We start from the raw sequence: 24,586 nt of genomic DNA on the forward strand, positions 1-24,586 counted from the left end.
CTATTACTGAGTGGTGATGCCAGTACTGTTACGTGACCACTGTGGTAGCTGATTGACTGCACATGTAAATAAAGTCGAGGGAGACCTCCGTGGCCGCCACGGACCTGCAGATTTATGTATAATTTATGCCAGAAGTTGGCATAAATTATGCCCCCAGTGTACCTGACATATATTCTTAGAAGGTGCACAGAGGTGTTGGGGTGCAGCTAATACATGAAGAGGCGCGCACCTCTGCATGTATTAGATGCCCTGTGTGTCCCGGGAAGAATTATACTAGGCCTGGTGTTAGAAATGCCGGGCTTAGTAAATTCACCCCATAGTTTTGAATCTACATACTGTAGTTATGCAGTGACACATCACGTGCTCCACTATCACTACACCACCAACCTCTGTAGCAGCCAGAAGGGTGACCACGGGGTTGTCACACAGGTTTTCAAGAAAGAGATTTACTTAAAAACAGCAGTTCTATTCTTAAGAAGTGGAGGCGTTAACTTTGCATGGGATGTTTCTTTATTTTACCTCCTCAGTTATTTTATAGTTGTAATCTAAAATATAGTAATTCCACAAATAGTCCAGAATACATAAAATGAGCCACATTTTATTCATTTGTATTTACAAGTATAAAGATACAAAATATTTTGGTAATATTCTTGCATTCCACATTTCAAAATATTGTAATTTTACAAAAGACATAAAAAGAAGACCAAATACTGCATTTATTGTACAATGTTGAAGCTGCAAGGCACAGTTTTAATGTACAGTTTTGAGACCATTTTACACTTCTGCCTTAAAATAACATAAGTGTGTAACAGCAGTATTTTATCTTTGTGTTTGCAGTGTATGTAAATGTATCTAGAGGGCTAGATAGCAGATGTTTGGGTGACTTGTTTCCTGGAGTAGCTCCAAATAATATCCCACTGCCCCTTCATTTGAAAAAGCATTGTAGTTCCAAACTCAAGGTCATTAAATGACATGGCTGGAGATCCACTCTACATTCTGAGGGTTCTTTCACACGAGCGTATATCAGCCGCCGTTTTCACAGCCGGGCGATATACACTACCATCTGATGCATCAGATCACATGGCCATATTCTCGTAGCATAAAAGTGCCTGGCTGGGTCGGCACTAGTGCTTTTACTCTGGGCCGGAAAGATCGTCCTGGAACTATCTTTCCGGCCAGAATATGTGGGCCGCTGCATGGGCTCCTATGGGAGCCAATGACAGCGGCCGGAGAAGGGACTCCCTCCCCCTTCTCTTCTGCTGTTTGCAATGGGAGGTGGCAGGAGGAAGCTCTGCCCCGTCCCGACCCATCCCATTGCTGGCTGCAGACAAGGGGCAGGGAGGGGGCAGGAGCTTAGCTCTGCCCCATCCTATTGCAAACAGCTGGAGGGGAGGATAGAGGAGGTGAGCTGGCGAAGGCCCAACGGCATTGTGGCCTCGGCGTATATGCGTAAGGGCTGTGCTGTCTGAACGGGCGCACAAATATTAGATTTGTGCACCCATTCACGTGTTCTTATGGCGATGGCAGGTGCACGTAAAAACGCCTACGGCCATGTGGGAGAACCCTAAAACATATAACATTGACTTATTGAGATTTTATGTAATGCTATCCTTTGAGATTGTTACTTGTTGCACTAGCCAAAATATCTGTACATTAAAGGGTTGTCCAATTAAGAGGACCCATTTCCATATCAGCTAATAGGGAATTATTAGTAAATAGAAAGGGGTCCTCTTTTCTGGATCCTCATCTCTTGTTGCTCAAGAGCAACTGGAAAGAGCATCTCTTCTGTTAGAGGACCTTTCGTGTATTAAGGCCCATTCACACGGGTGTTTTCACTCGTTCGTGTGCTGTCCAGATTTATTACTGGCTGAAGATGCAGATAGCACACAACTCATTAAAGTAAATTGGTGTGTTCAGATGTGGGACTGATTATATACAAAAAAGCAGCACACCCTATTTTTTCACATGCCAAGATCACCCATGAAAGTCTATGGGAGTGTAAAACCCCTCACTGTGAACACAGATGTTAAGGCCCATTTGAGAGACTTTTGAGCGATAATCGTTGTGTCATTTACAGCGCAAGATGATCGGGTAAAAGTTGAGCGATCACTGTGCGCTCCGGAGAATGCAGAGAACAAGCAGGGGGCCACTTGTTCTCTGCATTCAGCTGTTTCCCGCTGGGAGCGCCCGGCTGTCATACAGCTGAGCGCTCCCAGAGGGGGATGCACAGGACAAGCGGGGGCCGCTTGTTCTCTGCATCTCGCTGGGAGCGCCTGGCTGTCATACAGCCAAGCGCTCTCAGCGGAGGATGCAGAAGACAAGCGGGGTGCCCCCGGCTTGTCTTCTGTATCTAGCTGTTCACCGCTCCGAGTGCCCGATTGCTATACAGCCGAGCGCTGCGAGCAGAGGATGCAGAAGGCAAGTGGGGTGTCCCTGCTTGTCTTCTGTATCCAGCTGTTCCCCGCTCAGAGCACCCGGCTTTTATACAGCTGAGCGCTCTGAGCGGAGGATGCAGAAGACAAGTGGGGTGTCCCCACTTGTCTTCCGCGTCCAGCTGTTCCCCCATCAGCGCCCTGCTGTTTTACAGCCGAGCGCTCTGAGCAGAGGATGCAGAAGACAAGCGGGGTGGCCCCGCTTGTCTTTTGCATCCAGCTGTTTTCTGCATGGAGCGCCCGGCTGTTATACAGCCGAGCGCTCCGTGCCGGGTATGGAGAACGCAGATGGACAGCTGCGTTCTTCACACCCCGTCTATCATCAGGGAGTGGGATACAGCTGAAACAATAGTATCAGCTGTATCCCACTGTGAATCCCTGATAAGACTCATCGTTGTCTTTCAGCACGCTGAAAGACGATGATGAGCGATGGTTTAACGAAAACTGCACGATGTGTGTGCAGTTACACAACGATTATCGCTCAAAAGACGGCTTTAAACGATTTCTGAGCGGTAATTGTTGCGTCTAAATGGGCCTTTACATGTGTGTGCACTGCCAGGAAACAGTGGGGAAAAAAAAACATCAATTGAGTCTTTTTGCATTAGTTGTCTCAGCAGGGGGCACTCAAGTGATCAGTTTATTATCAAGGGATCCTTTTAACAAGTAGAGCTTGTTCAAGTTGAAGACCCCCTACAAATTGACCATAGACACAAAGCTCCTTCCCCCAGTCAAGGAGTGCTCTAATGTTTGTTTTTTTTCAATTAGAATGTTATTTTAGAAAATGAAATATTTGAATTGATATTTCCATTGTTTTGTAATATAATATGCATCCCCTCACTGCCAGCAATGGTAGGGGATCTCAGAAAACTTCTTCAACAATGCATAGATCAAAATGCAGAAGAAGTGTGTGCAAAATAAGTACACTTTTACTGCTTACATAGGAATTAAGAGGGTAAGTAGCAGCCAGGTGCTCCTAATCAAATGACCTAGGTTAATTAATCATCAGCAAGTGTGACCACCTCTATAAAAGTTTTGACAGTTTGCTGGTCTGGAGCATTCAGATACATTAACACAATCCTGAATAGCAGGTCCATCTGTGTTACTGTGCACATGGAGAAATCTGTCAATCAGCAGGAGGAGGATGGGGGATGCCATGATGCTAGAAGTTTGGAACAGTGACGTTGCAACCTTTGATTGGTTGTAACGGTCTGGTGACATCATTTGCCACAACAAATACCGGGACCACAAGAGGGCTGCAGTGCTGAATTGCGGCGGCAGAGAATTCGTAAATACTGCTCCATTTCTTATATTAGCATAGTAGACGCTATAGAAGGAATGTTGTTTGGTTACTTGACAACCCCTTTAAACATTTTCTACTGTTTTGTGTCTGTAGCTGTTATCTACACTTATGCATCTCCATGGTAACATACTGGTGCATATTGGTTACTTGGAGTCTATGATGGCTTAGTCCAATTGCTTCTTCAAATTACTGTATTTCACTTCCGCAGATGAATAGCCTCTTGATTGGTAGTTCCACTATGACTATATTAAAGGGGTTTTCTGAGTACCGCTAACATTGGTGGCAGTGGGGGGACACATTGTATATTAAAAAAAAAAAAAAAACAACTCCCACTCCCTCCAATCTTCTGTTTACAAGCTCTGCAGCCGTCATGTGAGTTATTTACCCATGTGACCGCTGCAGCCAATGTTATCAGTGATATCCCGTAAACCTGCCTCAGGCTGGATAACATCACCTGTCAGATGCCATGGAGGCAGACCACCAAAGCGGAGGTCCGTTGCCATGGTGAGTATGTTGATTTTATATAGTTTTGAGCACAGGAAAACCTCTTTAAGGTTCACTTTGATTGGTATAAAAACTGCTGGGATTACATAAACAGTCAAGTAACTGAGAGCTTTTTTAATTTGAAGAATAGGTTGAAACATCGAAGTATAGACATGACTGACCAATACGCACCAGGTATTCCTACATAAGACCACTACTGTACCTTTAAAAGGTAAAATATCTGTATGTAACAAAAAATCTAGAAAAAAACCCTAAAAGCAAGCACATAAAAATATTTTACAGCATAGCAAATACTTTTATACTTTAGTAATAGGAAAAAATATAATCTGAGGTTTATGACAATATTTCCTTTCCATAGGAAAGTAAACTAACCAGACCTACAAAAATAATGGAACAGTCTCCCACAATGCACTGGCGAGTAACTTTGTCCTAAGACTCCTGCGATTATTGCTTCTGTGCTTTCACACCGGAGTGACAAGTCTGTCAGAGAATGGGGGTGGAGCGCGTCAGAGATCTCTTTCGGCAAATTTACTGCAAATAGGCAATGAGCCAAAGATTGAGCAACTTCTGTTTATACCGGGCGAGATTTCGCTTACTGAAACGGAATGAATAGCAACTACTGAGCGAATTCTTGCTCAGTGCCCTGTTGGGGACTGTGTGAACATGGGTCAACAGTCGCCCATAATTGCTCGTTTGAGTGATTATTCAGGTGACTATCAGCCTATGTAAAGGTACCTTCAGTCAGCTGCTGATATGGAAGAATTAAAGTGTGCCTGTATCTCAGCAGAGCTAATTTTACTCTATTTACACAAAAAAAAAGAATTTAACCAATTCTTTCACAACAGAACATTTTTACCAACAGAAGATGAATAAACAGCCAAAGACTTCATCCATGAAGTGCACAGTATAACTTCCTGTAGTTTAAAGGGTTGTCTGCTTTGGACCATCCTTCTCCATATTTCTTCCCCATTATGACATATGAAGTCAATAGTAAGGCCCTCCCAATGATCAAGTACTCACACAGGGGCTTAATTAGAAAGGATTGTCAAAAAGAAAGCCCTTTAAGGCTTTTCATATTTCCTGGTGGTATACAGAAGATGTACAGTGATATGGCACATAAATGTATGAATACACAGCTAAACTATGCAGCTAAGTATTGCTGTCTTAGTATAGCGAAGGCATACAACCATACACATTTCCAGTAAATATGAACAGTTATCCAAAGTTTAAACTTGTACCACTAGTTTGTTACTTCCAAACTTAACAGTTTTAGGAAGAGTCTAAGATTCATGACTTGGCACAAAGTTCCCTTTGCCAGCTACTAACAAAAGGTCCATCAGTATAACACTTCTCTATCTTCTCTGTATCCCTGAAGAAGAACATAAAAGCACATAAAAAGTAAGGTGGGCCTCCATTCCACAAAGATGGTATGTTGAGACGCTTTTTCTTTAGCCACTCGCATTTGCATATGTGAAAGGACTGATACGAAGAGAATGCCAGATATAATCATCTGCTCTGTGAAGGCTAATAGGATCTATGAAAGGCACCAAGCATGTTTTGAGCAGGGGTGTATCTTAAAGTTTCTGGGCCCAAGCATAAAATCTTTAACAGGGCCTCTCAGCAACCATGTACCACATATAATACTGGTGTTTTAGGGCCCCCTCAGACACCAGGGCCCAAATATGACTACTAGCTCTGAACCCCCTCATTCTGTGCAATGCTCTGTGTTCCAGAAGTCATTTCCAGACAGACAGCTTACCAGAATTTGGATTGGTACCATGATTAGGCAATCGTTATATCCAGATTTTAGCATACCATCGTTGGTTAAAAAATGCAAAAAAATCCATTTAAACTGTGACAATACATTTGTTCTGTACATAATAAATAGTTGTCCAGCAGAACATCTTCCATCAGATAGACCAGCAAAGTGAGAGCAGCCATAGAAGAGTGCACTGCATAGCTGCTTTGTGAATGAACAGTAAAAGGGATTTTGTCCGATTTCAGATTGTCTTTTGTCACATATTCCAGCTCATGAAGTCTTCTAAAATATCCATGTTCAGATCTCATGTGACATCTGCATGTGTTTCCATCTCTGACAATTGTCAATCAGCACAAAAAAGGATGTAAAGGGCCCAGCCTGCAACTATTATCGCCTCTATATTACCGTACTTCAGCAAAAAAGGGTTATAACATGTCTAACTAGCCACTAGAAATCGGAATCTGTATCCATCAGCTCTGCATCCATCAGGTTTGCCCTAGAATGCATTGGGGGGATCCCTGCTCTTCTAGTTTGAGTTCTTTCAGTGCGGTGCCCGTTCCCCATGGTATACAGCTGGGGATGCCCATTTGAATGTTGGAATGTTTCTTCACGCTTTGGTTGTGGGATGAATTGTACATTGCTCTGTTCGGCAATGGGGAACTCATCAACAGAATAGGGATGAGACATTAAATTAGTGTGAGTATATCTTCTGTATCCATGGCGGTCATCCATGTTCTCAGCATGGTATAGACTTCCCTGTAGAGGGGGCCATCTTCTGAATTCTCTGTATGATGCTGGAAGAACCTCTTCTATTTCCTGAGGCTCTCTACACCTAGCTACTAGACCAGGTTTAGCAGGAAGCTTTGGAAGACGTGGCACAGCAGTTGATATCTGTGGTGGATAGCTGTCCCTACCCCTTCTTTCCTCCATTGGTCTGATCTCTTTCTTCCTTCTCCTTTTCTTCTTCTTCGTCTTTTTTTCTAAGCCATAAGGATTATCTGCCTCTACCAGCCACATGCTTTCTCTCTCTTCAGGAGGTACTAGAGAATGACAATTTTTTATACATCGTTGGTTGTATGAAATATAGGACAGTTTAACACACAGAGGAAAGAACAATGCAAACACTAAGAAATGTTGGACACACAAAAGATGGCCGAAGCACTTCTATGACTACCTGATGCCCACTGTGCATTAGTATACACGAGTAGACTAAGACGCTGATTGACCAGTGTGGTCCGTTTGACCAGCATTGATCAGTCAGATCAGAATTTGGTGCCTTACACTACAGATGCATACTAATCCACAATGTATGTCAGGAATCAGACAAGGGGTTCAGCCATCTTGTTTTTCCAGCGCCAGAGGGTCACTTTAAGGGGCTGTTCACATCATGCCTTAGCCATCCATCAAGTGTATTGCTCAACATACCCATAGACTATAATTGGTCAAACAGAGTTCTAAAATGCATATTTTTGACTGTTTGACCTCCTGAGGGGAGCTTTCACATGGGACGGAATTAGTCTGTGCTGATATTTTACAATGTTATCCCTATGGGGCTTGAATTCTGATTAAAATCTGTGCAACTTTAATTCAGAACCGTAAAATTCAATTTCGCAGTGGAAAAGCTTTCTGCTGCGGAATTAAGATCGTCTTGAGGAATTGTTCTTGACGAATTGTAATATAAATTCTGCAAGATGTTCCACAGAACACATTCTGCAGTTATGAACGCAACAGAATTTACACTAGTTGCCAAAATCCACATCTGCGCTGCTTCCTATTCCGTCCTGTGTGAAAGTACCCTTACAGTTATGTACATTTTTTTAGGAGACAGAAATGATGCAAATGTATGGAAACATATGGCTATATGTTCAATATATATACTAAAAATGTACACATATGTTTAAAATTGTGTACATTGGTATCCTTTTTTTATGCATTTTTTATGTATACGCTAAATGTATAGGAAAAACATGATGTGAATAGCCCCACACACAAGAAAATAGTGCTGGCTTTTATTCTAACCTCTGAAATATAAAAGGATAAAAATTGCTGAAAAATCACACATTCTTAAAGAAAAGGGTGAACACATTAAAGGGGTTGTCCCGCGCCGAAACGGGTTATTTTTTTTTTCAAACCCCCCCCCCGTTCGGCGCGAGACAACCCCGATGCAGGGGTTAAAAAAACCACCCGCACAGCGCTTACCTGAATCCCGGCGGTCCGGCGTCTTCATACTCACCTGCTGAAGATGGCCGCCGGGATCCTCTGTCTTCATGGACCGCAGGGCTTCTGTGCGGTCCATTGCCGATTCCAGCCTCCTGATTGGCTGGAATCGGCACGTGACGGGGCGGAGCTACACGGAGCCCCATAGAGAACAGGAGAAGACCCGGACTGCGCAAGCGCGGCTAATTTGGCCATCGGAGGGCGAAAATTAGTCGGCACCATGGAGACGAGGACGCCAGCAACGGAGCAGGTAAGTATAAAACTTTTTATAACTTCTGCATGGCTCATAATTAATGCACAATGTACATTACAAAGTGCATTATTATGGCCATGCAGAAGTGTATAGACCCACTTGCTGCCTCGGGACAACCCCTTTAAGTCTTTGCCTAAACTTGATGTATTTGTCAATAAATGTTGAAAAGCTTATGAAATGCTTATAATTGTATATCAGTATATCATAGAAATATCTGAGTAAAAGATCTAAAAGCACGGAAGCAGCAAACTTTGTGAAAAACAAAATTTGTGTCAGCCTCAATATTTTGCCCACAGTTTGCGGACACCACCAGCAACTTCCCATTTCTCACTTCTTAACTCTTATGAGGATTTTGGGACATTTCTTGATTTTGGGCCCCTTTTAACTCCATGAGGAGTTTGGGGCATTTTGATAACGTACACTAGAATGCAATTTTCAGACTTTGAGTGCAGTCAGTGTTTAAGTTAGTAAGTGCCTGAATTTGCGCTTGTAATGTTCCAATAAACTGCCAGCAACTACTTGCTTTATGGGACAGTATAGACTGAGATTAAGACTGAATATTGATTTGAATAGGCCCAGAAAAGGTTCAGCAATAGTAACTGTGGAAAGATATGTATCTTCATATTCATCTTTTTGGCACATGAAGTCACATGATAATAGTGATAATGAAAAGTCTAATAGCACCAATAAGAGTTGTTTAGTACCTGGAGTTGCCACCGGAGTTACAGACACATCCTGTGGTAAAATAGCTCCTCTTCTGGCCACCATTTTTGTGACATGCTGTGCCCACGCAGAAGACATGTCAGCTGATGGCTCATTGATATCAAAGTTCAAACCAGCTGGGGATTGAAAAGATTGCAGTTATTTCAACCATACAACACAAAAATGGGACAAGAAAACATATAACCACATAATAAGTAAGTTGTTAAATCAGACCAGTACTGGGCTATTGTCTCATCTTAGAGGCCAGACAGTTTAGCAAATTTTGGGATGCGGCAAAGGCAGCAGTTTTGGTTGGTATTGACGGCTCCGTGCCCGCACCATTGTACGGAGGTATACGCTCCCAAAATATACCTCTGACAGAAGCATGCTAAACTGTGGAAAATGTTTCAGGCACATGAGCCTTTTTCTCTCTTTTTTTTTTTTTTAAATCCATATTTTTATTATAAAATAGTTTAAAAAGGCCTTTGTGGAGAAATGTAGCAAATGTAACTTTATATTTTATTTACTGAGGATAACAACCTTCTGGCCTGCCATGCAATCTAAAATAAAGGGGTGAAGCCTTTTCTTTTGTAACCCATATAGGACCAAGCACTATAAATTTACGGCTCTTGGTCCTGGGCCTTAAACCCAGTCGATTGTAAAAATACGGCGGGGGTGTTTAAAGCCTTTGCTTCTGTAATCAATCAGAAGCAGGTCGGGTTGTCACCTGTTAGTCACAGCTGATAACCCGAAAGAAAAGGCAAGATGGGTTTTAACCCTTTCTGCCTTCTCCTTTCCCGAGTACACAGCGTTCAATGAGTGCTATGTACTAAAAAGTGAAAGTGTAACTTCCACTACATGAGCCGGGAGACACGTGACCGCTGGGATTCCCTGCTACAGCAGAGCTACAGGGTCCAAGCAGACCCTGATCAGCTCTACCAGTGACTAATGTCACTACAGGGAATGTTCTCCCCTTTAACTGGGGCTCCTATGGATGCCCCAGCTACAGTGGGAAAATGTCAAATAAAAAGAAAAACAAAAAACATGTGAATGTCCCCCAGGGGTCTTGTATGACGACATCTATGGTAAAAAAAATAATTACATATATGAGTAAAACAAAATTACAGAATAAAATATATATATATACATAAGAAAGAAAATAACCCAAAGCCGACACCAACCAAAACAGTTGCTGTATGCGCCCTGTAATCCAAAATCATACATATTCTATATCAAAACATCTGAAACAAAATGAGGAGCCCATTCCTATACTTTATTTTAGCATAAATATATTAATTAAAAAAAAATATATATAAATGTTAAAAAAATCATTTAAGCATTTTACCCCCAGTAAAACTAAAAAACGGGAAAAAAAGTCAGTGAAAAAAATATTTCAAAAATAGCCCCATATGTCACGAGAAAAAAAACACAGCAAAAATAATTTTGGCAGCTAAAGAAAAAAAAATAGGGCAATTAAACCACCATATGGGTAAAATCCCTAAAGTGTCTGGTCCTTAAGGTACAAAACAGCTTGGTCCTTAAGTGGTTAAATTAACACTGTACTTACCAACCGGTCCTTCATGGGATACCGTATGCAGACTAAAGGACAGCTCCTTCTCCGGGTTGTTAAGCAGCTCCTTCCGTTTGGAAAATGCCTTTGCAATCATCTTACTTTTCTTGATTCTTTTGGGTTCATCATCACTACGCCCTAAAATCCTAACAAGCATAGGTCAACATATAAAGCAAAATTATGAAACTAGCAGAATGTACTAAAATAATCAACAAAACAAATAAACAAAAAACATGTATTTCCTCCTAACGTGTTATTTAGCTTTAAACTTTGGTGTTCTTGTAATTTCTTCATAAAAATCCACATGCATTTCATTTCATTATACTGCTTTCCTGTAATTCACTATTAATCCTCTCTAGCCCACACACATACTGACATGTATTGCATTTAAATAGGTCGTTTGTTTTGCGCAATCTTTTTTTTTTCTTCTTGGGGGCAGAATAGACTACTAACAAGGACCCTGACTGCAGCGTAGGGTCACTTACTTTGTTGCAGTAGTTTTCTTAAAATCCCTGTTTCTACAGCGAGAGCTCAGCATGTAGCCCCCTGTGTGCTCACTCAGTCTAGTCCATGCTATTCATCTGTGACAATCCCTTCCTCCCACCAATGACTGACAGTTTTCATCCTACCCCCTGTGCATAGGAAGAAATCCACAGCTCACGAATAGAGATGAGCGAGCACCCAAATGCTCGGGTCCGCGTTATTCGAGTCGAGCTTTTCGTAAAATTCGAGAGCTCTACTCCAGTAATGAACCCCATTCACTACAATGGGAGAGTCGAACATTTTTGTATCTGTGACGCCGGGTCCCGAGCTTTTTTTCTTTCTCTCTCCTGTGCGCGCTATGTCATGGTGGGGAGGAGACAAAAACTGGGGCTGGGTCGAACACGGCGTGATGCTCGTTCAAGTATCGAGCACCATCGAGTACGCTAATACTCGAACCAGCATCAAGCTCGGCAGAGTACGTTCGCTCAACTCTACTCATGAACATCACGGAATACATGCTGAGCTTGCACGCCAGCACACAAACATGTATTTTGAGAACACTAATGCACCATACAAAGTGACAGCTCAGGGTCTGTTACTAGTTTAGTCTCCCAGATAGGGCAGCATAAACCTGGCGACAGGTTCACTGTAATGTATTACTTTATCTGTCTCTATACAAAACTAAGGGTGCATTCAGAATGCGTTTTGTGAGAAAAGCGCATCACATTGCTGAACTTGCAACTTTCATGTCTGTTTTTACCCGTGTAAATATCGCATGTTATTTCAATAGTTAAGATAGAAAAATCACATCTCACTCGCATTACACTCACATGGACACAGAAAAAGAGAAAAAAAAATTGACCAAAAATAAGACATGTCTTCAGTCCAAAAGAAAAATTGCTCATATGGATAAAAAAGATTAAAATACATGTGTTCTTCTCACATGTGAATTCCGTCTCTATCACAGAACCAGCATGTAAAACTCACCCGTGTGAATTTAGCCTTAACCAGCACAACCCAATTAAGGCCTATTTCATAGGAGCGTTTTATCACTGCTAATTTGCCGTGATAGAAACGTCGTCTGAAAATCGTAACTATCTGAAGTATTCGATTACAATGCATATATTCAACTGTCTGCTTTTTAGCTGAATTAAATACTTCGCAGTCGCAATAATAGGGCATTGCGGCCAAATACGCTGGACGATTTTTTTGACACGGCCAAAAAAGATAGGTCTTGGGAGCTGCCGGCAAAGGGAGGGGCAGGGGGGGAGCTAGCGCTGCTAAAACATGTCAGCTGGTTCTATTTAAATAGAAGTCATGCTGAGCACATAGGCTGGCTGAAGGATATGCGGGCTGCAGTGTCTATATGCCACACCTGGCCGTGTGAATGAGCAAAAAAATGCGAGATTTAGCCGCAACAGCCAAAAAGCGCATCGCCCGTGTGAAAGAGACCTCAGGCTGAATTGATTTGTCCTCTTTCTGTGATTTGTTTGTAATGTTAGTGCAGGGACCTGCAGGAAGATGAGGACCCTTTATGTGGGTTGTAGGCTTCCATATTTTGGCCCAAATATTAACTAATACCTCGTGTTTATTAGTTTATATAATTATTTTTGGAGCAAGCAGTCTGGCTGGGGGAGCCGAGGATAGCAGTGCTAGTGTGACACACCTCTGAGGTGCAGTCATTAATAGGCTGTAAGCCTGCATGGTGCCCCACACATATCAGTTGGGCTGGCACCCTATGTATGCCTTATCTATTTGCAAGTATAAAGGCCCATTTAGACACAACGATAATCGCTCAAAAGATGTCGCTTAAACGACTTTTGAGCAATCATCGTTGTGTCATTTACAGTGCAAGATGATCGCTCAAGATGAGCGATCACCTTGCACTGCCAGCAGAGGATGCAGAAGACAAGCGGGGTGTCCCGCTTGTCTTCTGCATCCAGCTGTTCACCGCTCCAAGCGCCCAGCTGTTATACTGCTGAGCGCTCCGAGCGGAGGATGCAGAAGACCAGCAGGGTATCCCCGCTTGTCTTCTGCTTCCAGCTGTTCCCCGCTCCGAGCGCCTGATTGTCATACAGCCGAGTACTAGGAGCGGAGGATGCAGAAGACAAGCCGGGTAACCCCGCTTGTCTTCTGCATCCAGCAGTTCCCTGTTCCAAGCACCCGGCTGTCATACAGCGAGCGCTAGGGGCGGAGGATGCAGAAGACAAGCGGGGTGTCCCTGCTTGTCTTCTGCATCCAGATGGTTTCTGCACAAAGCGCCCAGCTGTTATACAGTCGAGCGCCCCGTGCCGGGTATAGAGAACGGAGCTGGACTGCTCTGTTCTTCATACCCAGCCTGTTATTAGGAAGCGTGATACAGCTGAAACAATAGTATCAGCTGTATCCCACTGTGAATCCCTGCTAAAGCTCATTGTCGTCTTTCAGCATGCTGGAAGACGATGATGAGCGACGGGGTAATGAAAACTGCACGATGTCAGTGCGGTTACACGCAACGATTATCGCTCAAAAGATGGCTTTTGAGCGAATTTTGAGCGATAATCGTTGTGTCTAAATGGGCCTTTACACTAAGCAGCCAATACCCTCAATATGTGTCAGGTATGTGCGTCGTTGTCCATCAGTATTTTGCACATGTGCAATGCTCCTCCATAATACAATGTGGCTGTCTGAGTACACAGAATAAGCCCATGTAATATCGGTAATTGCTATACAATAAAACAGCCTTCCCTTTTCATTGTCTGTAAATGTTAGCAACACTGTTAAGGGCAAGCTTCAACTTCACTGTACACAGGAATGAAAATACACTTAATATTATGTTTTGAGCTAATTATAGAGGGATATCATTTTTGAAACCATGAGAAATTGCAACATGATTGTGTGTTGCAATGAACCTCTGATCTCAGACCTCACCTGCACCAGGCTCTCTTCCAAATAATAATTGTTGCTTTGGTCCACACCCATGTGCTCATAGATATGCCAGTTCCAAACATGGCAAAGAGGTTAATCTTCTCTACAAGGAGGCTGGGCCTGTTCTTTATTTCACACTCTGGAATTGGTTTGTTGGTCTCAGCTGCAATGGTCACATTGGCCTCACATCTGAAAAACAGGAGAGATACATAGCACATGTTCAAAAGATAACTCACTGAGTATTGCCATTTTGTGATTTATATACAAAAGAGCAGCAATCCAACATGTTCTACACGGAATGATCACTGGCTTAAGGCCCATTTACACGCAACGATTATCACACAAAATTTGTTCAAACTATGATAAATGAGCGATAATCGTTGCGTGTAAACGCAGCCATCGTTCACTTTTCGTCTAAACAAGGACTTTAAGGTGAGCTTAAAATCCATTGTTCAGCCGGAGAGAGGTAACACAGCCCGCATGCTGTGTTCTCATCGGGTGCCGGAGATTACATTGTATTTTGCCGACAGCCTGTGCGAGAACAATGCAGCTGTGTGCAGAGCCCAGCCCACATGCTGGGCTCTGCAAGCAGCTCCCAAAGGCCTTTTTACATGCAAATGAAAGTGATAAAGTGTTAATGGACATCAGTGTCCATTAACACTTTATGCAAAATGATCGCTAAAACTGTCAGTCTTTCAATTGTTTGAAAGATTGTCTTTGCGTGTAAACGGACCTTTAGGAACAGCTGGTGTTTGACATCTTATGATCAGTAATGAGATGCTACGTGATGGCTGCATCATGATCTGCTCTCAGACAATGTGCTGACCTCTTCTTTGCACAGCAGAAGGAAACCTTTGGCATTTATGGGTAAACCTGGTGACTTATCTGACTTTGACCACAGGCAGATTGGTGCCCAGAGGTGTGGGGCCGGTATTTCTGAAATAGTCACACTTGTTGGCCTTCCCGAATGATAGTATCAAGAGTGTACCAAGACTGGAAAAACCATGAACAGACATCTGACAGAAGATCACCCAGCAGCAGATCACACTAGAGACAAATGTTGGGTGGCACATCTGGTATCTCAGCAAAAAGGTGCCACAGTGGATCAACTGACTCAACAGTATAACAGCAGGAAAGTTAGACAATGACCATGCGGCATACTTTGCGTCGATTGGGATTCAATAGCCAAAGACTGACAAGGGTGCCACTAATGAGTCCACACCATCACCAAAATTCCTCACATGGGCCCAGGAAAAACATCAATGGTACTTGGACACATGACAGAAGGTCATCTGGAGTGACAAGTCCCATTTTCTGCTGAACTATATGGAAGGCTGGGTCCACATCTGGCGTAAACAGCATGAAGCCATACCCCATGGGTGCATCGTTGGGGTTCAACAAGTTAGCCGTGGAGGTGTTATGGTCTGGGGATCGTTTTCTTGACATCATACCCCAGTTTTTGAGTGGTGAACACTACAAGGACCTGTTAGCTGACCATCTGCACCCATATCTTTACGAAGTCTTTCACAAACACAGTGGCTTGTTTTAACAGGACAACGCTTTATGTCATCAAGCTCGGATCATTAGGAGGGAGTGGTTGAAGGAACACGACAATGAATTCTCCATGCTGCCATGTGCCCCAAACTCACCAGAATGTAACCTGATTAAACATGTTTGGGATTTGCAGGAAATGGTTGTGAGATCTGCTTTTACTTATCCTCAAAATGTGCCCCAACTGCAACGGGCAAGGGTTGAGTTCCATATGGAGGATGTTTGCTATCTTGTGGAATCTGTTCCTTGATGTGTACAAGCCATGATTGCCCACAAAGGTGGACTAACCCATTATTGAGTAGCTGTTCTTAATACAGTCATTGTTCAATGTATATGGAAATGAAGGTTACTTTAATGCTGAAATACAGTAAAGCGTGAACTCCAGAGGGAATGAACAATTCAAATTTAGTTTTTTTTTGCTTCTTAAAAAACTCTTTTAAATTATTATTATTCATGAGATGCATATACTACTGCTAAAGCTATTATCAACTTGTAATGAAAATGAATGAGGGCTTTCTGAGGTCTGGCGAGTCTTCTCTCTGTGAAACCGGCACTGTAATAAAGCATTTTCTTCTGGCAGGGAATTTAAACATCCCTGCCAGAAGAAAACTCTGCCTCTGAGTGCTGTGACCAATCAGAGGCAGCATTCAGCCATTGAATGACAGTGGCGGCTTCACAGAGAGAAAACGCGCCGGACCCCGGACTGCGCAGCTAGGTGATGTATTAATTTTTTTTCTTCTTTCACCTAGGGCTTCTTTTTAGGGAAGGGCTTGTATTTCCGTTGTACTGTTGTATTTCAAGCCCTTCCCTGAAAATCACTGCAGGGGTTGCCAGCATCTCACTGCTTTCAATGAAGCCGGCTGAAGTGCCAGCTCCATTGAATTCAATCGGATAGCATGGCGGTCCTCTGCCACAGCTGTGGCAGGGGATTCTTTAACCCCCGCAGGGAGTCCTTTCATCACTGAACACTGTGACAGTACTATCACAGTGTTCAGTGATGAAGGGACTCCCCGTGGGGATTCTTTATGCGCGACAGTTAGGCCCTGCTGCGCATGAGAGGCACGGATGTCCTACATTTTGCAGGTGCACATATTTTGCAACTGTAAAAGACTGACATCTGGCCAGTGCCATAGGGAACCAATGGTTCTAACAGATGTGCTTTTTTTTGCGCACATAGGTGCGTGCAAAAAAAGACTCGTCTGACTGAGCCCTCATTCATACTTATGTATTTTGGTCAGTGTTTTTCATCAGTATTTGTAAGCCTAAACCAGGGGCAGATCCTACAGAGAAACAGTACAACGGAAAGATTTGTATATAAACAGAATGGATAGCATATGAAGTCACCTAAAAAGTATTATCATCACCCCCAAATACCTCTGAACTGACTAGATAGTTGCAATACTCACAGGACATATTCTCGGAAACTCCGTTCCCACTCGGCTTGGTTGAAGAAGTCATAGAAATGACAGCTGAAGGTGATGAGCACAAATCCAAATGCCAAAAATCCAAATATTCCTATATTGAGGCAGATGATGAAGAAAAGCATTAATCATGTGGCAATGCTGAGATATATAAGTACATTCCAGTAATACTTACCCTATGATGTGGAGATAACCAAACTTCCAAATACCATCCCTGCTGGTTCATGACTATCAGTGCCTTCTCAGGGCTCCTTCACACGGGTGTTTGCGCAATTGCACACACTTCAGCACAATGTATTTGCGCTATGAACTAAATAAATTTGTGCACGTGTTTGTGCATTATACTGTACTTTTTGCGCATGCACAGAAGAGTTTTTTTGCACACAGGACACTACCACACCCCAATTTCAATCAAAGGGTTCTATTCTCTGCGTATTGCGCACGTGTGTGGAAATACGCCAGTGTGAAGGAGCCCTCGGAGTGATATCGTTGTGAACCTCTTGCTCTTGTATATGAAGAAATACTCTTCCTATGGTCTTATTCACATCGGTGATTTTCATGTTGATCTGCTGTTCGTGTTTGCAACAGACTGCGGACGAACAGCACACTGACTCATAGTCAAAGGGGCTATACAGACATGCAATTTTTATACATAGACTATAAAAAAATCACAGCATGTCCTCTACTGGTCCCAGTTCTCTGCCAACAGTCATCCATTCAAGTCATTAGGTGTGCAAAAAACAAACAAAAAAACAACGGAGTGCAGGAGAAGGGCATTCATGTGTGTTGCATTTTCTACTGACCATTGCTAAGCAATGCTAGAAAAAAATGGGCCACCTTCCTATTTTTCTTTATTGCACACGAGAAAGAGGATGACACACAGACAACATATGGACACACACAATGTATATGGATGCCTCACAGACATACACACAGATTAAAAATTGTTTTTTTCACAGATCACAATCAGAGACACGGATCTGAATTAGGCACTTCTTTAAGCAAATAATGGGGGCAACTTCACAGCACCCCTATGCCCGTACTAATGGTGCCATAAACCATCCAAATGCATCAGAGTCACTCCCTAGATCACCATGCGTGTGGTGTTGGCAGATAAACCCATCACTAAACTTTCTTTGTTGGTAATTAACTTTTTACTTCCTTCCATCCTCGTCTGTACACCATCAACGGGATGAGTCTGAAGATGGCTCGGGACCATTATGCCAGCCATGTGTTGGTATATTTTGCCTGTAATATATCTGAATGCACTAACAGTCTAATCCTTGCTGGGTATATCAGTATTACCTCTGCATTATGAGACTTACATAAATGTGTACAGGATTACTGAAGCCTGCTTAACTGGGATGATCAGATGCAAATGCATTTTGAATGTTATATCTCCATATGGAGAGTCAATCCGCACTGGTCATTTGCTCCATAGAATAAGTCTAATTTACCTGGCACAGTTCCAAGGTTAGAAGGTTTAATAGAAGCAAAGAATGTTGCTACAAAAATGCTACCCAACAGCTATACAAATGTGGTTTCCATGATATCCCCACTGCTTCCAGGGCCTACACTTGGTGTCCGTGGCAGAAACCCCCCCTGATGTGTAGGCTATACATCCAGTATGTACGTCTGCCACTGACTGCCATTAGAAAATGTATAGATTTTCAGGCCAGTTTCAGACCATAATAGGGATCCATAATACAGATGACATTGCAACCCTATGTCATTAACATTTGATCTGTATTTGCCTCTGTATTTACCGTTATTGGTTATATTTTCTACAAGGCAAGTACAAATTTGTATTTGCCCAACAGAAAATAATACCAATGATTGCAAATATGGAGGCTAAAACTGAGAAAAATAAGTTATGCTGCTTTTTAAAAATACGGCAATGAAAAATATGGCCATGTGATTAGATACATAGATTTACATTAGCTCTATATTACGGTCTGCAAAACATGGACCAAGTACAGAGGTAAAATATACTCATCTGAAAGAGGGCTTAGAGGGATGAGCTGCTTGTATATAACAAGTGTTCTGCGCCTGACACCACATTCCTACAAGAAGACTAAACCTCACTAATGTTATATTAATTGAATTTGAATAGAAAAGCATTACCTAGCCGCAGCATGGTTTCATTGATTTTACTGGCTGCTTTTTCACTAAGTAGTCCGGGGTGATTGCTTTTAATGGAAAACAGTGTCATCACACCTACAAGAAAGTTACATGTTTAGTAAAGCAGAATTATCACATGGATAGCCCCACACCGTTTATCAAGCGGCAGGTAACTAGTAGAGATGAGCGAGCACGCTAGGATACAGCAGTTACTCGAGCGAGCATCGCTCTTCTCGAGTAACTGCTTACTGGTCCGAGCGTGCTCGGGGTGGCGGGGGGTAGAGAGAGAGAGAGATCTCTCTCCCCCCCGCTGCCACTTGCCACTCACCACCGCCCCCCCCCCCCCCCCCCCGAGCACGCTCGGAAGAGCGATGCTCGCTCGAGTAACTGCTGTATCCGAACGTGCTTGCTCATCTCTAGCAACTACGAGTCATTGGAAACTTGATATGTTTAAAGTTACTGTTTGTTCTCTCCATCCAGGGGCGTAGCTAAAGACTCATAGGCACGGGTGCAAAAGTTCAGTTTCGCCCCCCCCCCCAACTATTCTTCATGACTGCGATCCATAACTTTTGCAACTTTAAAAGTGGGTGAAACGGGATTGTTCTTTGTGGGTTTTTTATGGCATTCTAAAAAGGACATGTTCACATCATTCTGCGGTTCAGTATGATTGCCGCAATGCCAGCCCCAGCAAGTGAGTAGTACTGTGCAGTCTGTGGTGAGGAGGACCTGTGGGCCCCAAAGCCACTTGCTTTGGAGCCGGGCGTCAAGTGCGACCACTGCGACCCCTATACCTACGCCACTGTGTCCATCAAAGATTACAGAGTATTTTTTTACAAAAAAATCAACAGTAAATATACTGGTATGGCCGTATTTACATGGATGAGTGTGATTCTGGTTAGAGAAAATTGGACCTACATCGCACTAGTTTTTCTGCAATTTTCTTTAAGGGCTCAGTTACATGGGTGCATCGGCGCCCGTGTTACTGCAGGAGGAAGACGGCCGTACGTCAAGAGGGACGTCTCTCTGCAGCGCCGGGAGAAAGAACATGTGACCGCTTTCATTGCCGGTCATGTGTTCTTTCTTCAGCGCTGCAGAGAGACGTCCGTCTTGAAGTACGGCCGTCTTCTTCCTGCAGTGAGGGCTCAGTCACACGGGCGCATCGGCGCCTGTGTACGAGTGCCTATGCGCCCGTGTGACTGAGCCCTAAAATGCCCGATTTGCATCATTGTACATTTGTTTTTCATGTGCATCAAAAAAAAAAAATCACATGTGGTTCCTGTAGTTAAAATATGCATGAAACTCAGAATCAAATTGCACGGCATGCGAGTGCAATGCATTTTTTTTTCTGCCATAGGAAATAATGGGCGATTTTTAAACAAGAATCACTCAAAAAACAGGATTTTCCCTGATTTTTCGATCTCATGTATATAAACCCATTGAAAATATTGAGTTCTTTTTACATGCGAGCTCTGTCCATCTTGCAACTGCGCGTGAAAAATGTCTATATAAATACAGCTTCAGTCCTTGATTAAGGCCGGCTGCCCACGACTGGGTCGGATTCTGCATGCGGGCTCCCGCATGCAGAATCCGACCCTGTGCCCAGCCGGCATCTGCGGACCTGTCTGTTCTTCTTTTCTGCACTGCGGATGGTCCACATGGCGAGCTGTCACACATGCGCAGTACAAATAATACTGCTATGGGCGGTATTTGCTGCAGAAACCATAGGTGGACGCCCGCTCCGGGTTCCGCAATGCAAATATGCCCGTCTGCACCCGGCCTGACCCTCTGTCAAACTGTTACAAATTTTTCGCCAGTTGCTTCTTAGTTACACTTGATTCTCCCATTTTAGCTCCTAGAGCAGTTGCCAACAAGCTTTCCCAGACTAAGGGCTTATTCACATGTCAGTATATTTCATCAGTATTTTGTAAGCCAAAACTAGAAGTGACTTGTACTGCGAGAAAGTATAATGGAAAGATTTGCTTGGTTTTGGCTTACAAAAACTGATGAAAAATACTGACGTGTGAATGCTACTAGTGTAATATGTCTCCACCGGAACTATGGGTGGAGACATGGGTTGTCCGGGATCAGTGACAGGGAATGGCCAGGTCACGCCCCCAGCTGTGGATTGGCTGCCAGCGCTGCTGGAGTAGTACCTACACAAGCACTTACCTTCAGCGGCTTCTTCTCCAGAACTTCTGAAGCCACTCCTCCGGTCCCCGGTCTGCTGCCGGCAACGCCCTGACAAGCTGTTGAGGTGGCTTGTAGGCAATCCGCTCTTGCGGCCCCCACTCTGCTGGCTCCTTCGGCCCAACTCTCCGGAGCTTCTGAAGTTGCTCCTCTGGTCCCCACTCTGCTGCCTCCAGCGCCCCGACAAGCTGTTGATGCGGCTTGTAGGGAACTAGCTCCTTCGGCCCCCGCTCGGCTGGCTCCTCCGTCCCGACAAGTTGTGGTAGGGAAGCCCCAGCTCCGTCTGCTGCTGTTCTGGCTCCTCCGTGGCGAGAAGCTGTAGGAGCACCTAGTAGGGAAGCCGCTCCTCTAGCCCCCCATCTGCTAGTTCTTCTGTCCCGACAAGCTGTGGGAGCATCTAGCAGGGAAGACGCTCCTCCGGCCCCAGATCAGCTGCCTCCTCCATCTAGACAAGTTCTTGTTGCAGCTTGTAGGGAAGCAGCTCCTCTGGGCCCATGGGTGCCGTGACTCCACAGTGCTGAAGGTGCTGCATCTGTAGTGAACCGCGGCAGCCAATCCGCAGCTGGTGCCGTGACCTGCCCGTCCCGTCACTGAGCCCGGCCAACCCATGTCTCCACCCAAAGTTCCGGTGAAGACATATTACACCAGTACCCGTGTGAATAAGCCCCAAAGCCGGATTCACACAAATGTATGTGTATTTGCGTGCACATTTGCCGCCATGATTTTTTGGTCGATCGTTGCATTTTTGCACAGACAACTGCGTTATTTACTGCACTTTTTACATGCGCAAATCGTATGAAAAAATATGCAAAGCTGCTCTCAGCCATTGAAATGGACAATTAGTTTCATGACTTTAAAATGTTCTCTTTCCCTTGCGAACTGTGCAGGAAGATAGAACACACTGCGTACTTTTTTGCATGACCAAAATGAGCACGCAAAATACACGCATGTGAACAAACCCATTGAACTCAATGGCTCCATTATCTGCAGATTGCGTGCGAATACGCTCTTGTGAATCCGGCCTTATGACTGGCCAAAGTGCAGGGATCTATTCCCTGCCATCACATCACTGCATAGCTGGGTATATTGGCCTCCATGAGAGGTAATAGCATCAATTTAGGTTATTAACCAACTTTTGAGGGATCAAGAAACCATAACAGTAAAATAATAACTGAATAGTACAGATAGCATATAAAAAGCTGCCTGGAATTCTAGCCCACCACAGCCCTTTGTTCAGCCATACACGTATATAATGAAATCTTTAACAGCTTCACCTATTCTGTTTCACGTATTCTCACCTCGGATAAGGAAGTAACCTCCAACAATCAGGACAATCCCAATTGGAGCCAGGACAAAGCCGGCTCTATACCTATAGTTTTTGTATCCCACAAAGCAAATCCCGCTCACAGAGTCACCATCCACCTGTTAAGGCACAAACAGAAATATTTTAAGTGTTTTTTTTTTGTTTTTTTTAACTTAATCCTAGCATTTTTTTGAGTATAGTAATACAGTATACATCAGAGGTACAAAAGTATATAAAAAACAACAAAGAGGCTTCAAGGCCTCATATACATGGCAATGCAGCGTACACAACAATCCAGCATGCATCGGACCACACTAGGACTTCTTTTTCCCATGGAGCAAACACTGCTATATAGGCCTTATTTAGGGTGCATGCAATACTGCACAGATCCTATATATAGCCATGTACAGTAGATGAAGCCTAATACTGTGTACTCATTTCTAAGTCATGGTCCTAAAATGCCACCTTGTGGTCACTGTGTAGACGTAAAAACACAAAAAATTGGAAGAGATGCCCATAGAAACCAATTATGCACTGTTTACTTACCGTATATACTTGAGTATTAGCCGACCCGGGCATAAGTTGAGTCAATAAGTTTAACCACAAAAAAAACTGGTAAAACTTATTGACCCAAGTATAAGCTGAACTATACTCGAGTATATGCTGGGTAAAAAAAAACCCTCCATACTCACCCCCCAGCCGAGGTCTGCGTCCCCCACGGCTGTCATCACCCTGCTCCGCTTTCAAATCCCCCACTGTCAGCGCTGTTAAAGGAAGTGCTGTGATTGGATCGAACGCCGACCAATCACAGCGCTGACGGCGGGAATGACAGAGCCGAGCAGAGAGGACAGCGGGGTGGATTCTAGCAGCTTGCCGCGCCGCCGCCGGGGACACAGACGCTGGTTGGGAGGTGAGTATGGAGTTTTGTTTTTTTAACCCTTCCCTGACTCAAATATAAGCTGCGGGGGCTTTCTCAGCACAAAAAAATGTGCTGAAAAACTCGACTTATACTCGAGTATATACGGTATATTAGAAAAGGGACAATTAGATTCTATTTAAATTGCTATGAGCAGCATGGTGGCTCAGTGGTTAGTAATGTTGCCTTGTAGCACTGGGGTCCCGGGTTCAAGCCTGACAAAGGACATCTGCATGGAGTTTGTACCTGCTCCCTGTGTTTGTGTGGTTTTCTCCCACAGCCTAAAAACATACCAATAGGTGAACTTAGATTGTAAGTGGGGACAAAACCCTATGATGTACAGCGCTACAGAATATGTATGCACTATATAAATGTGTTCAGTAAATTAATGTAACCACTTAACTTTTGTCTGTATTACATTTTTAATGTTTAGAAAGTTCTGTGGAGAATACATTTCCCTTAAAGCATAGCCTTACCCTTTGTGAAACTAGTGAAATATATTTGGGTGGTCTCCACCACTCACTGTCAGTCAAGTTTGAATCACCAATGGACAGTAAGCAGTGGGGGCCACCAATCTGGCACATTCAAACTGTCGGGAACCAAATTGCAATTCACTAACATATGCTTGCACATATTTGTATGAGATGTTTACTGCCTACATAGTATTAAAACTTAATGCATGTCAACTACAGTAAATGGCGGTAACTACTGAAAAAGTATTTGATTCACCAGTAGGTGGAGTAATAGCGCTCTTAAAGCCACTTACACTGTCATCGTTTAAAGGGCCACTCCGGTGAAAACACATTTTTACATGCCTACCACCCTCAGCTGACTGCCTGTCACACTCTGGAGGTCGCCTCTTTGTATTGCAGCCATGTCCCTGCAGTGTAGCGCCTTGGTTAATGCTTATCAGGCACCATCTTGAGAGTGACATTTTTTACTTTCACATTCAGTCCCATC

The 24,586-nt window shown here is 43.6% G+C and overlaps 1 protein-coding gene across 2 annotated transcripts in view; it reads right to left on the minus strand.

The window, feature by feature from the left end:
• Positions 1-576: 576 nt before the first annotated feature.
• SMO (smoothened, frizzled class receptor) overlaps positions 577-24,586 on the minus strand; it is a 49,217-nt gene continuing 25,207 nt past the window's right edge. For both annotated transcript variants that reach the window (XM_066592172.1, XM_066592173.1), the window contains 7 exons: positions 22,706-22,829; positions 19,224-19,316; positions 17,085-17,193; positions 14,131-14,316; positions 10,735-10,883; positions 9,170-9,304; positions 577-7,035 (listed from right to left, as the gene is read on the minus strand). In XM_066592172.1, coding sequence (XP_066448269.1) covers positions 6,443-7,035; positions 9,170-9,304; positions 10,735-10,883; positions 14,131-14,316; positions 17,085-17,193; positions 19,224-19,316; positions 22,706-22,829 — 1,389 coding nt within the window. In that variant the 3' untranslated portion in view covers positions 577-6,442. The remainder of the gene's footprint in view (positions 7,036-9,169; positions 9,305-10,734; positions 10,884-14,130; positions 14,317-17,084; positions 17,194-19,223; positions 19,317-22,705; positions 22,830-24,586) is intronic.

This window comes from Eleutherodactylus coqui, chromosome 2 (genome assembly GCF_035609145.1).
Source record: "Eleutherodactylus coqui strain aEleCoq1 chromosome 2, aEleCoq1.hap1, whole genome shotgun sequence".
NCBI classification, from domain to species: Eukaryota; Metazoa; Chordata; class Amphibia; order Anura; family Eleutherodactylidae; genus Eleutherodactylus; species Eleutherodactylus coqui.